Here is a 13,514-nt window from a genome sequence, read left to right on the forward strand (position 1 = left end):
TAGTTAATAACTGCTTATCTATCAATCTATGTGCCTTTGATGCCAATTTTTTCATATATTTGTTTTTGAATCTCACGACCGCCCTTCAAGCCAATCAGAATCGAGCTGCCACTACTGAGAGGGAAAATCTGCTCAGCTTTTGGAGCAAGTGAGAGCTAGTGAATGTTTCGCTCTGCAGCTGGATGAGAGCACGGATGTAGCAAATGTCGCAGAATTGCTTGCATGCATCAGATTTATTTCAGAAGACAACTTTGTTGAGGAAATATTATTTTGCAAAGCACTGGAAGGGAGGACCACATGAAGAGACATTTTCCAAGTTTTAGATGAGTACATCATCTCAAACGGACTTGACTGGTCTCGTTGTGTGGGTGTGTGTTCAGTCGGGGCAGTGGGGCTATCACAGGCAAAGAAAGCGGAGTGACAGCTTCGATCAGGCCGAAGGCCCCAAATGTAGTGGCAACGCACTGCATGTTCCATCGGGAGGCACTTGTACACATCATTTAAAAAAAAAATTGCAACAGGGGGGTCCCCGCCAGAGGATAATGCTATATGGGGGCCCTTGGCATGGCAAAGTTTGGAAACCCCTGGCTTAGCCCACTGAAGCTTTAGGTAGTGCCCTTTTTGTCGCAAACAGATAAAGAATAACGACTTTAGTAAGGGGTTTTCTACCTTTCATTATCCATTATAAACACAGCAGTATAAGCATTGGATCCATTTAGCATACATTCCTGAGGCCTTTAAGTTGCCCATTTTGTTTATCAGTCCTATTTTATTCAAGGGAATCATTTTATGTGGATAACTGAAGACAGATCATGATATGAAACTCTCCCGTATTTACATTATATGTAAAATGCAGAAAAAGGACTGAAGCACATGGATCCAATTCCTTTCAACTTGTCATGGTCCAAATGTTGTTTTTTCTTCAGAGTAAAAGAAAGTGTGGCCTGCAGTGAGCTGCGGTCCACTCTTCTGTCTGGAGTTTGATCAAAGAAATACCTCATACAGCTGAACACTGATGGATGAGTGGAAATCCCTCTTTATGTAAAATGGCAGCTTGTGGCCACACTCAACCCAGAGCAAATCAAAAGATGAAGTAGGTTGTTCTTAGTTTTCTCTGATGGATACATTCTCTCTTGCTTATAATCAACAAATTACTTATGGGGTAACTTTACATCATGAAGAAAAAATCACTTTTACAATTGTTTTACAGAGGTCTGCTAAAATGAGGGAAGAGCAGTGTAACTTTACTTCAAGTGGAGAGAGTGAAATAAATATATAAAAATTCTAGGATCCATTTTTGTTCAGAAGAGTGAGTCATACAGTTCCCCACGACCCGAGATGTAGAAGTGAGTGAACCACTAACGAATGTGACAAGTGTGTAAGACCTGTCTTTTTTTATCTCCTCCTCTTAAAACTGCTTTAGGATCAGTGTCTAAGACCATTGAAGCATACTGCATCAGGCTGCACAGAAGTCTTAGGAACACCAAAGGTGATTGATGCAATGACTTTATAGTTAGCAGGTCGCAGAAGTTCTTCTTCTGCCTTGAAACAAAAAAGTATGTAATCTAGTTACACCTTTAATTTCACGGCCATTCATTCATATTGCTTCGTGTCGTGCCTGGCAGGTGTTGTTTTCAGAGCTGGGAAAATCTCTAGCACATTTTGCGGAATAAAAACCTGATCCACCTTTTTTTTTCTGGTGCAGCTAGTGGTTGCTTTGTCTGCATTTTGCCAGCTTTAGGTCAATTCAAGGAGTCAGGTTGATTCCCCTTGTATCCTGGCTGTTGTAATGATACCTGAGTTCTCAACCACATTTAATGAACCTTCAGTTTGTCTGAATAGCGACTGATTTGAGTCTGAAGACATGGTAATGACAAATAACCGTGATGGATGGACTACACTGAATAGCTAAGTGGCTCAGTCAGTGGATCACATGCTTTGAAGGAACATAACAATGTGGCATCAGAGTGATAATGACATGCGTATATAGTGCCACGATTGCAGATGCTATTATTAAATTAACTTGATCTTTACCACTCTATTAAGGTCTTTAGGGGAATGATGCCTCTTTACCCTGCATGTAGACCCCTCAGAAAAGGATGATAGTATGAGTAGCAACTTTTAAATTGTCTCCGTCAAATCCTGCAGAGACCTCATGTCAGGGTGTTTCTCTGAAAGCAGCAGATCTCTTGGTATTTCCCTCACACGTTCACATTTTCCTTATGCGCTGAATCTGTAAAAAAAAAAAGTCTCCCGGCACAGTTCGCTCCTGAAATAACTGCAGGTGATAACTAGCTGAGGTTTGGTAGCAGGTGTCCTGTCACCTTCGCCATTATGTATGCATACCTGTGGGCGGAGGTGGTAATTAACTGTTGCTTCGTCATTTTTAGATGGTTGCCATGACAGCTCTCTCTGTGCTCTCTCTTTTTTCTCACCTTTTCTTCTTCTTCTTCTTCTTCTTCTTAATAAACTGTCACCTACTTACAGTGTCTCTTTCTGTTCCTTTTTTCCTGCGTGTGTTCTTGAGTTTTTACAGTACATATAGTAGGAAGGCAAGTCGACTTCAACATCCTCTTACTGTGTGTGTGTGTGTGTGTGTGTGTGTATGTGTGTGTGTGTTTTGACAGGTAGAGGTAGACAGACTAGCCTCTTATCCGATTTGGCATTTTGCATGAAACTAAAATATACACAATACTTTTCATACCGTTCTATAAACATTAAACATAAACTGACAGTATCAATATGGAATAATGTGTGCTTTCTAACATGTTTTTTCTGTGTGTATGTTTCTCATGCTGTCTTGGAGATTGGCATGTGAGAGTTAATGGCTTGTAACTGGTGTCAGGATTACCTGGCCCACAGCTATTCTCGCTATAATGACAAATCATTAGCTAAATCACAATAAAGATACCTGCAAAACTCCAACTGTTCACTGCCTTCCTAAATACAGTAAAAATAAAGATAACTGAATAAAGACACATCTTTCTTCAGCTCTAGCGCTTGTTGATGGTCTTCCCTTACTCAAACAAACATAAGTACAAAGAAGAAATGTTGCAGTGTGGTTTGCCTGTCACTAGCGATCAGGTGTTCACACATGGGGAGATGGAGGAAGAGCAGTGTGCATACCTGGCCCTCTCCCCTGCAGCTCACCTGTCAATCACAGCATGTCACGGCCCTCAACATGGGGATTAGTGCTCACACAGAAGTAATAATCTCAGTCACTATATTCACATGTAACTGCAGCCAGTTATCTAAACAATTAGGAACATTATTAATTTGTATTCAACTGTTCAACTCTGCACCTATATTTTTATTTAACTACTAACTATTAAAGGTCCCCTTTTATACCGTTTTTCATCAATATATTATAGGTCTCAGATATATACAAAACATGTCTCTGAAGTGTTTGGCTCCAAATACCAAACAGATCACCCATTGCAGCATCCCATAATCCCCTCTGTTTCAGCCCTGTTTCAAAAGTGCTGATTATCTGTCTTTTACTTTAAATGAAAATAAGGAGCCACTCCCCAATGCCCCTAGGAGGAGATTCAAGTGATAATGTGGGGGTGTTACCTGGGTTGGCTATTGGCTAATGGTTACACAAGCCAAAAAATCGTTATGACATCATACTGTAACGTTAGCAAAATCTGTTTAGCTCAATTCCAGACAGGTTTTTATATAAATGGATCAGGACAGAAAGTGAGCGAGTATTTTTTCCTAAAAGAGAGGGGGACATGTTTATGCATAAAAGACATGAAAAAGTGGATTTTGCATAATAGGTGACCTTTAAATACTAAAAGCTTTATTCCAGTTTTTTGTTGATTTGTATTATTCATGTCTATTCAAATCACATTTTAAACACTAAATAAAGCCAATAAAGTAGGAGAACTAATACCTATTTAAATGTTATTTGTTAGGAGTTATTCATTTTCTTCATGTCTCCATATTTATCAATATGTCTCAAAAGGGATATTTTTTGGAATGATCACATGTAATTGAGACATTTCTCTATAATTATTTTAACAGAGATGATATTTCAAAACTGATATTTTCTACCCTCACTTTTACATGTTCAGTTAAAGTTCAAACATAGCCTTAAGCTAGCAAGAGAGAGAAGTTAAAAGGTCAGAGATGTAAAAAAAAAAAGATGACACTGTTATCTATCATATTTCCACACTGATGCATACTTCACCTTGAAAGATGTTTGGTGGGAAAATAGAAGAACCACTGCCTGGAGGTCCATTTCATTCCTCACAACTGCCTGATCTCTGATCCACAAATATATTTAGCAGATGAGAAATTCAGTGTATCTTCATTTATTAGGTAATTAATTGACTTTCTATGGTATCCGAGCTGTAAAATAGTTCCTCACTGTATAATGCAGTCATTTATTGAACTGAATGAAACTAACATATCCACATACTGTTCATACCATTCTATAAACATTAAACATAAACTGACAGTATCAATATGGAATAATGTGTGCTTTCTAACATATTTTGTTATCGTCTTTGTAATGAACTAGGCAAATTCACTCTCCCTCAACCTGCCTACTGACTTGTTTCCATGTGTAATTAAATATAAAGACATAGAAAGGAACAACAATGGAAACAGAGGATTTAAAAAACTCACAAATATGTTGGCCAATCCAGTTTGAATTTTGTTCATGGTTTGTTTGCTTGCAGTTACATATGTGCATGAATGCATGCATGAACAGGGTGGGGGTGCGCAGCAGCATCAGGGACAGCCAGCAGCCATTTCTTGTGCTTGATGGAGCTGTCAGAATGCATCGGCTCGCCTCCTGTCTTTCAGGAGCGCAGGGCATGCATTCCTCCATCAGAAAATGGATGAAAGAGACCTCGAAGGTGTCTTCATCCACAAGGACGGACAGATCCACACAAAGAAAGGTACAGCAGACTTGTGAACATACAGAATCTGACAGTGCGAGTCAGACATTCTCTGAATCCCCTGACCATACCAAGTGCTAATGTACCTCAGTGAGGGACATCAGAACCTGGTGTACATATGGCATTTTACTTCACAAAGTAACCAGACTAAAAGTTCAAAGTTATTGTGAAGAATCACAGTAAAATGTATTGTTTATGCTGTTTACATTCTCCTCTGAACTTTGTGCTGATGCTGACACACGTGCTCACATAGTCAAATCCTTCCTAGCTCCAGGCTTCTTTTATTCTCTGCTGTGTGCTGAGACGTGAGCAGACCTGCCTGTAACATCACATGCAAAAATAAAGCAAGAATAGCCCTTAACTGCCAACTGACTTTTAATGTGTTCTGTGTTGTGAACGTTTATTTTTGTTTCAACGTATAATGCAAGTGTATGTATGAGAAGAGCAATTACTTTAAAATTAAGGTGGGCAATGGTTTTTTACTGTGCATTTTATGACTTTGACTCCTATCCCAGCTACATTATACTGCATGTGAACCTAATGCCAAGGGTTCAATTCATAAATCATGCCTCACAAGTATCAAAATACATTCCTTAAAGTTCAATCCTTTCTCGTAACTGTGACATATAAAACTCATAACTCATACTTATGACTGTGAAAACATTTGATTGAATGCCAACTGCAGAATTGTGAGACTTGTGCTGAAAAAAGTCAAAGAGAAAGGTCTCTCCTGTTTTCAGTTTTTAAGACGTTACTGAATTCTTGTTTAGTCACCAGACTAGGGCTGTCACCCTTGGCATGTCACAACAACAACTCACCGGTATCTGACTCCTTCTTCGTGCTTGATGTAAATATAAACAGTGGCAGGAGCTGCCTTTACAGCTCCAGTGTTGTGTGTGTTTTTGGAAGCCTCACACTTGGAGGGATGGAGCGGTTGGGCGATGCTTTGATTCTCTGCTGCCAACGCCTTGTCTGTTTGTTTACTGTACAGTAAAGATAAGCACAACCCAAAACATAGTCAACGCTTGTCCTTTTCTCTGGAATGCCAATAGACTTCTCGGAAGGCAATAAGCTCTGAATCAGTGAGGAGTTGTTATTTTAAACAAAGCAGAGTTGTTTGATCCAACTGCAATATAATTCATCAAGTTGATGATGTCGTTGACGCACATTGGGTAGATTTTGACTAGATCAGTGGTTAACATCAAATGGATGAATCTAGATGTGGTGTACTAATTTTTTACACAACTTTATCTGACACATTTGACATAATTATAAACTATGCAATGTTGAATAAATATTCAAAAGGTTAAAAATGTGTTTAGAAAATTGGCAAATGGCAAATTAAATGGAGAAACCAATTAATTTCAATGTAATTGCAGCAAGTTTTTTACCCATGGGGCGAAGTAAAAAAAACTGCTGCATATAGTTTGGCTGGTGAAATTGGGAATTCTGATGATATATAGCCTAAGCATCATGTACTACCATTGCTTTGAGGGAACAGAGATAATTCAAAACATAGAAACTCACTGAACTTTGAAGAACAAGAATAATTGTGTGTTATTGTTGAGTAAATAACAGTGTGTTATTTAGAAAAGAATAACAAATTAGAAGGAAAAAAATATTTAAAAAAATACAGATTTCACTATTCTGAGGCTCTGAGCCCCATTTCTTTTCCTCACAGACGACAAAAAAAGTCCAACATTATACGATTTAAAATAAAAACAATAATCGTGGCTTGATATTGAGTAAGGAGATGTTTTTATCAACCCAACAGCTTCTGGTCTTCCAAGACCTGAACGGACAAAAAGACGTGCTGCAGGCACAAAACATTCTACAAATATAAATTGCTTTTAGAATCGTTCTGTGTGACACGAAAAAAAGGGGGAAACCGTGTTAATGAACACGAATGAATCGTGACTATAACACGAAATGCCGTGAGACTGGGTTGGCTAGCTAGCTATATCAAACAGCAGCATGATGTACTTTGTTTTTTCTGTATTTAATATACATGCCGCTATAGCCTACTGGTGTCAAAAACATGCCAAAGTTAATTTTATCAGGACAACTGAGCTGCATTTGCTGCTGCTAACTGTAACGTTGCTAGCTGGCAAGAGCAGTATTCGTCACTTCCAGTGAAGGCACAGAGCCATGTGCTATTGAAACAACATTCTCAAGAAAACCTTCCAGTCCTCTCAGTATCCAGCTAGCTCATAGACTCATCCATAACTTTCCCTGGCCTGCTGTATTGTTTTCCAAGGTCTTAGATAACATACCTTTCACCCTACTGCTTGTCCTTGTGTCTGCATTAAGGTCCAGCCTAGCTCAGTAGCAATGATTTTGTCATGCAGAGAAAGCACATGTTAAAGGTAGGGTCGGTAAGAATGAAGAAACCAGCTCAAGTAAGCTAGAATTTGAAAATACACAACCAAAAAAATCTGCCCCTTCCTTCAGACTTCCTTACAGAGCCCCTCCTCCAACACACACGAATGCGCACATGACCAATGATGGCACGAGATAAGTTTGTGCACGAGATGGAAGGCTGACAGGCAGGTAGGCCATCCAATTATCTGCCGCGGGCTGAGGCAGATAATTGGACTTGCTTTTTATAGCATCACAGCTTCCACAGATGAAATATATATTTATTGTCAAAGGCAGCATTTAATTTATTCATTGCTATCGGGATGAGCATTCCATGGAATATAACGACAAGTGTTTCTGAAGTGAATTACCTACCCTATCTTTAAAGAAACATTATTGACTGAAACATTTTGTTTGGTTGTTCGAGTTAGTGAGCTCACATGCATGACTTTTTAGGGTTCTACAACTAAATTGAGTCACCCTTAACATGTTTGGCCCTGGCTGCAGTTTATGTAGAATATTATAGCAAAGTTGATGGGTCAGCAGATAGAGCAAGACATTGATAGTAGCATCCCTATAAATATTGCAAACAATAAAATAAATGGGTGAGGTCCCAACAACAACAGTAATGTTCTTACTGTCTCTTAGTCTTTGGCAGTGGGCTGTTGGTTATTTTGAAATATATATTATAATAATAATTTTGTTTTGTTTTGCAGTACAATGTGCTTCACAGATGGAAAAAAATGAAATAAATACGTCTTGTTTAAAAAAGGGATATATATATATATATATATATATGAGATAAAAAAACAAATGAAAAGACTAAAATACATACATATACATACGTACATACATAAAAAAGTAGGTGATCTGAAAATAAACTATTTTCTCCTATCCCATAATCCTATTCCGGACTCTTCTTAAGTACAGAGTACATATCGGTATAGCTTCCCTCAGAACCATGTGAGGTCCCTCTTTATCTTAAGTAGGTAAATTAGTAACCATGTCTAAGAGCGACCCTGCGTTCACCTGCTGCTGGTGCATGTGTGTGTACCCTTCCTTAAACGGTCTTAAAGAAAACCCAAAGGTCCCGACTCAACATATACATGAAGTGTGTGTTTACAAGCCGATGATTTATTATAAACTACTTCTGAGAGATGGAGGACATGAGTACATACTTGGTTATATTCAGTTTGTGTTTGTGTGAGTTCCATTTTGCCCTAAAGATAAGACAAGGAGGAAACATTTAAGTGTTTCTAATGTGGGTACAGGCTTTAATCAAGGCCAGGTGGGGTCAGTGAAGGGAAATGAGAGTGGCAAGAAAGTGTAATAAAGTACTCATTTTACAGGAGAGGCAGAATTGACTTCACAATATCACAGGGTCCCACTACTGCACTCTAATCTAGTAGAAGAGATCACAGCGTGCATGGGTGCCATATAAAGCACAGCTTTTTATTCTCACAGTGCTTGTTAAAAACCCACAGGGCTGATCCTGTCATCAAAATGAATGAAATAAAAGGAAAAAAAGGAAATTTCCCTTTGAAAAACATGTGTAAGAAAAAACCTTTTAACTAAATATTTGTGATTCCACTGGACCATTTGGAACTTTATACTAACTCCTGCTCCAAAGCTGCTCATAAATGAACCACAGGAGTGTGAGAATAAAAACAACATCGAAAGTCCAAATATGTACCACATGCGCAGCTTCAATAGGAGTGACTGTGCAGAGTGGTATGTCCGGGAAAGCTACGGGTTAATTTAAGACTAGAAGCAAAGCCTGTTGCCAATTAGGAGCAGTGAGGGCCACATGTGGGCTAGACGTAGCTATCTCCAGAAGGGGCAAAGGGGGCAGAAACCGCGCTGCGCGCAATGGGGACAAGCTAAAAGTCTGCGGAACCACTTGTTCGACATCAATTGGAACCTACGTGGATAATTACTCATTTAAGGGATTTTTCTCTCTCTCAAGACATGAACAAACAGGAGTGAAGGATTGGTGCGCAAAAAGGGCTTGCTTACGTTTTTACCTTTCAACATTGCAACATGGCGCGTGTTTCTACCTTATTTTTACTCTGTGTAACATCTTTGTTTAATCGGGGTGCGAGCGAGATTTGCCGGGGCGCGCGCTGCTTTTCTGGCCAGGACTGGAGCAGACCGTGCGTCGGAGCACACTGCCAAAGGCGCACGGAGGCTGCGACACCCAGGAGACAGATTTCCCACTCTGCACAGTCCAGACAGGGACATGTGTACCCGAGTTACCAACAGGATGCTCATTTTAGTCACCACCAAGCCCAGAGCGCGCCTTTATCCCCGTACACCATTATCCAACCTCAGCAGGGAGGCTTTGCGCAGCCAGCAGGGACGGATGGCATAAGGAGGACTAACCCTAGGACCATCACGGCGGAGGTGTTCCATCCTGGCTGCGTCGGTGGGACATGTCCGACGTCTGTCTCTCATCGTCCCACGGGTGATGACGGTGCAACGCATGGGTGCAAAGGGATCGGATGTAAACTTCCCCTCCGGATGCGCCAGATGCCCAAGACTTGCGTCGGGGAAGGATGCGGGACGCATGGAGGAGACGACGGGAGAGGAGTTCACTCGTCCCCGGTTCATGTGACAGATAGAGCGGCGCAGTTTCTGGATGAGCTTCCAGACGTTGGGACGGATCGTGGTGCATGGATACAGTTGACATGTGACATGAAACCAGGTCAGTGTCAGCCTGGGAGGAATCTGCCAAAAAGTTAAATTTTAGATAAAGAAATCTAAGTGAAGTTGCAGCTTTCTCAGCGAGAAATAAAAAACACTTGAAGTAGCAAACTTTACGATTTCAGTCCTTGTTGATTTAAAATGTCTAATTTAATAAAAGAATCCACATTTTCTTAGAGTCAAGCAGTATTTTGCAAAGTTTTCAAAATCGTATGTATATTTAAATGTTATTGTGTGTATACAATGGGGAAAAACTCTCCAGAATAATGGCAGACACCAGATTTGTAATGCAAATATAAAAATGTAGCATTTCATCACCATTGTGTAACCTCCTTCTGCGATTATGTACTAGCTGTTTTTCTCTGCCACAGGCAACAATGAGCTTCCCTCTGAGGACGCTCTTGTGCTGCAGCTGTCCCTGTCTAAGAGCCAGGAGAAGCTGGTTGAGGCCCTCAGGGGCCAGCAGGACGAGGTCAAGGAGCTGCAGAGGCTCCTCAGCGAGCAGCAGGGGACGCTGGTGAACCAGCAGAGAGAAATACTGGAGCAGCAGAGGAGGATGTACGAACAGATGGAGCAAGTACGGCCTCTGTGATCGATGATGAAAAAGAAGATGTTGATAGTTTGTGGTTTTGTTATTAGGCTGTGATTATAGCATTGAACAATTACTAAGAAGAGGTGGATGGAAAACACCTGACATGCAGACGTTTTATTTTGTTGGATGACAGATGACCTCCCTATGGAGGAGCTTTACCATAATGTGGAGCAGAGGAGGAGAAGGTTCTGCACCACAATCCAGAACAATTGAAACAATTATAAGCAGAGCAGAGGTTGCCTGGAATAAATGATCATAGTGTTTAATTTGTGTATTCATCTTGGCGAACACACAAGTCCTGTTGATTATTATCATGATCATACTAAAAAGAAATGTGCACTTGTATTTGTTTCTACTTCCAGGTTAAAGCCCAGTACAACATAATGATGGACAGCATCAAACAAACATCTTTCCCGAGTCTCCAGGCGGAGATGGACAGTCACATGGAAAGCATGAACGGGCAGGTTCGAGCCCACCAAGCTCAGCAGGCGCTCTCTCTGCACAAGGTGGACATGGAGGCCAGCGTGATGGAGGTGAGCTGCAGGATAAATCAGGCATCGAGGGTTACTAACGGTCCTGTATACACTGCTTTTGTGAAAAAAAAGATAACATTTCTTCACAAAGAAGTAACACTCCTCTCTCTGTATTTGGTCCATTGTGGGACTTGAACCAGTAACCCTCTAGGTCACAAGTCAAGTCTCTACAGACTACTTTCTATACAGCTACTGCCAACCTATATCAGATGTTTACATCATCAGACAAAAAAAAAAACCTGGGTTAAAAGTTATTTGTGCTTGAATGTACAATACAGTAATGTACAATTGGCTTTATTTACATGCCAGCCATTGGTTTGCAAGAAAATCTCAATTTTTGGTTTCAAATTCTTAAAGGTCCCCTATACTGTTTTTAATTAATATATTATAGGTCTCAGATATATACAAAACATGTCTCTGAAGTTTTAGGCTAGAAATACCAAACAGATCATTGCAGCATCCCACAATCCCCTCTGTTTCAGACCTGTTTCCAAAGTGCTGATTCTCTGTCTGTTACTTTAGATGAAAATAAGCAGCAATTCCCTGCGCCCCTCTGAGAGATATTTGGTTAAAAAGAACACAATGGTGATCTTAAAACCTGTAGGCCTACTGACTTTAACTCATTCTCTTATGGTGCAAAAAAAAAAAATGACATTAAGCAACCAGTCATGCCAACATTATTTACACTGAGTTTTTAAATTTGAACTGTATTGTAATATTATATTTGAACTGTACTATGTATTATTTATTGACCTGTACTTAAATCTTGTTTTATAATTGTTTGTCTGATAGAGATTATGCAATGTTTTTAGTGTTTGTTGATTGTTATGTACCTGCCTGAGGACTGCAGATGGAAATGAGCTATTAGCTATAATCTGGCATAATTCATATCTTCTCTTTTCTGAGACTAATGTATTTGTATGAATGGTCCTTGTTGAAATAAATACATAATAGGAGGGGATTCAGGTGATAAGGTGGGCGGCAGTTACCTTGGTTGGTAATTGGCTAACGATTACACAAGCCAATACATCGTTATGAAATCAAAAAGTGGCCAAAGTCTGATCAGCTCATTTTCAGACAGGTTCTTATATAAATGGATCAGGACAGAAAGAGAGCAAATCTTTGATGTATAAAAGAGTGGATTTTGCATAATAGGTGACCTTTAAAAGATCTTCTGCGAAAGCACAAACTACACTATAGAAGAATCTGGAGTAATAATATAAATGAATATACCTTCTACAAACTTACTTCTTCAAAATGTTAAAAGATTTCGACTAGTTAAAATATAAGCAACATCTGACATCTGGTTAGCCTCTCTGTGTATCCTACTTTGAAAAAGAAGTAGAAGAAGAAGAAGACATGCTTTATTAATCCCTCACAGGGAAATGTCTTTCTCCACTCTGTTGTGTTTACACACATTAAACATACAGGGAGTATATACATGCTCAAACACAGAGGATATACATGCACATTTGTATGATTTGACTGTCTGTGATGTTTAATAATGTATTCATTGCTTACAGGTGGGGCGCCCCCTGATGGCTTGTGAGAGTTGCGGTCCTGAGGAGTACTGCAGCTTCATCAGCGGTCATCCTCGCTGTGAGAAATGTACCGTCTGTCCCGCCGGCTTCTTCTTGGTCGCACAGTGTTCAATCCACGCTGACAGAATCTGCCAGGTAAGCATTATCATCTTTATACATAACATTTAGGCCTATTATTATAACTTATTTTGTTGGATGATACACTGAACAAAAATATAAATGCAACACTTTTGTTTTTGCTCCCATATTTTCATGAGATGAACTCAAAGATCTAAAACACTTTTTATATACACAAAATAACCATTTCTCTCAAATATTGTTCACAAATCTGAAAAAATCTGTGATAGTGAGCACTTCTCCTTTGCCGAGATAATCCATCCCACCTCACAGGTGTGGCATATCAAGATGCTGATTTGACAGCATGATTATTGCACAGGTGTGCCTTAGGCTGGCCACAATAAAAGGCCACTCTGAAACGTGCATTTTTGCTTTATTGGGGGGGTCTGGGGGGGTCCGAAAACCAGTCAGTATCTGGTGTGAGGGTTAGGGTTAGGGTTAGGGTAATGTTGTGAATCGAGTGGCCCATGGTGGTGGTGGGGTTATGGTATGGGCAGGCGTATGTTATGGACGACGAACACAGGCCACTCGATTGACAACATTATCCTATTATCTCGGCAAAGGAGAAGTGCTCACTATCACAGATTTTTTCAGATTTGTGAACAATATTTGAAAGAAATGGTTATTTTGTGTATGTAGAAAATGTTTTAGATCTTTGAGTTCATCTCATGAAAAATGGGAACAAAAACAAAAGTGTTATCTTGTTTATATATGTGTAAAAATAGTATACGTACACAAGAACCTGCTATATGGTGACTTGTTT

The 13,514-nt window shown here is 39.8% G+C and overlaps 1 protein-coding gene across 1 annotated transcript in view; it reads left to right on the forward strand.

Moving 5' to 3' along the window:
- Window positions 1-9,032: 9,032 nt before the first annotated feature.
- LOC104963693 (uncharacterized) overlaps window positions 9,033-13,514 on the forward strand; it is a 9,399-nt gene continuing 4,917 nt past the window's right edge. Inside the window, exons 1-4 of the mRNA XM_010792316.1 lie at window positions 9,033-9,969; window positions 10,340-10,545; window positions 10,923-11,093; window positions 12,617-12,769. Of these exons, the coding sequence (XP_010790618.1) occupies window positions 9,306-9,969; window positions 10,340-10,545; window positions 10,923-11,093; window positions 12,617-12,769 (1,194 nt within the window). The 5' untranslated portion in view covers window positions 9,033-9,305. The remainder of the gene's footprint in view (window positions 9,970-10,339; window positions 10,546-10,922; window positions 11,094-12,616; window positions 12,770-13,514) is intronic.

Source organism: Notothenia coriiceps, unplaced genomic scaffold (genome assembly GCF_000735185.1).
Source record: "Notothenia coriiceps isolate Sejong01 unplaced genomic scaffold, NC01 NC01_scaffold00036399, whole genome shotgun sequence".
Taxonomy (NCBI): Eukaryota; Metazoa; Chordata; class Actinopteri; order Perciformes; family Nototheniidae; genus Notothenia; species Notothenia coriiceps.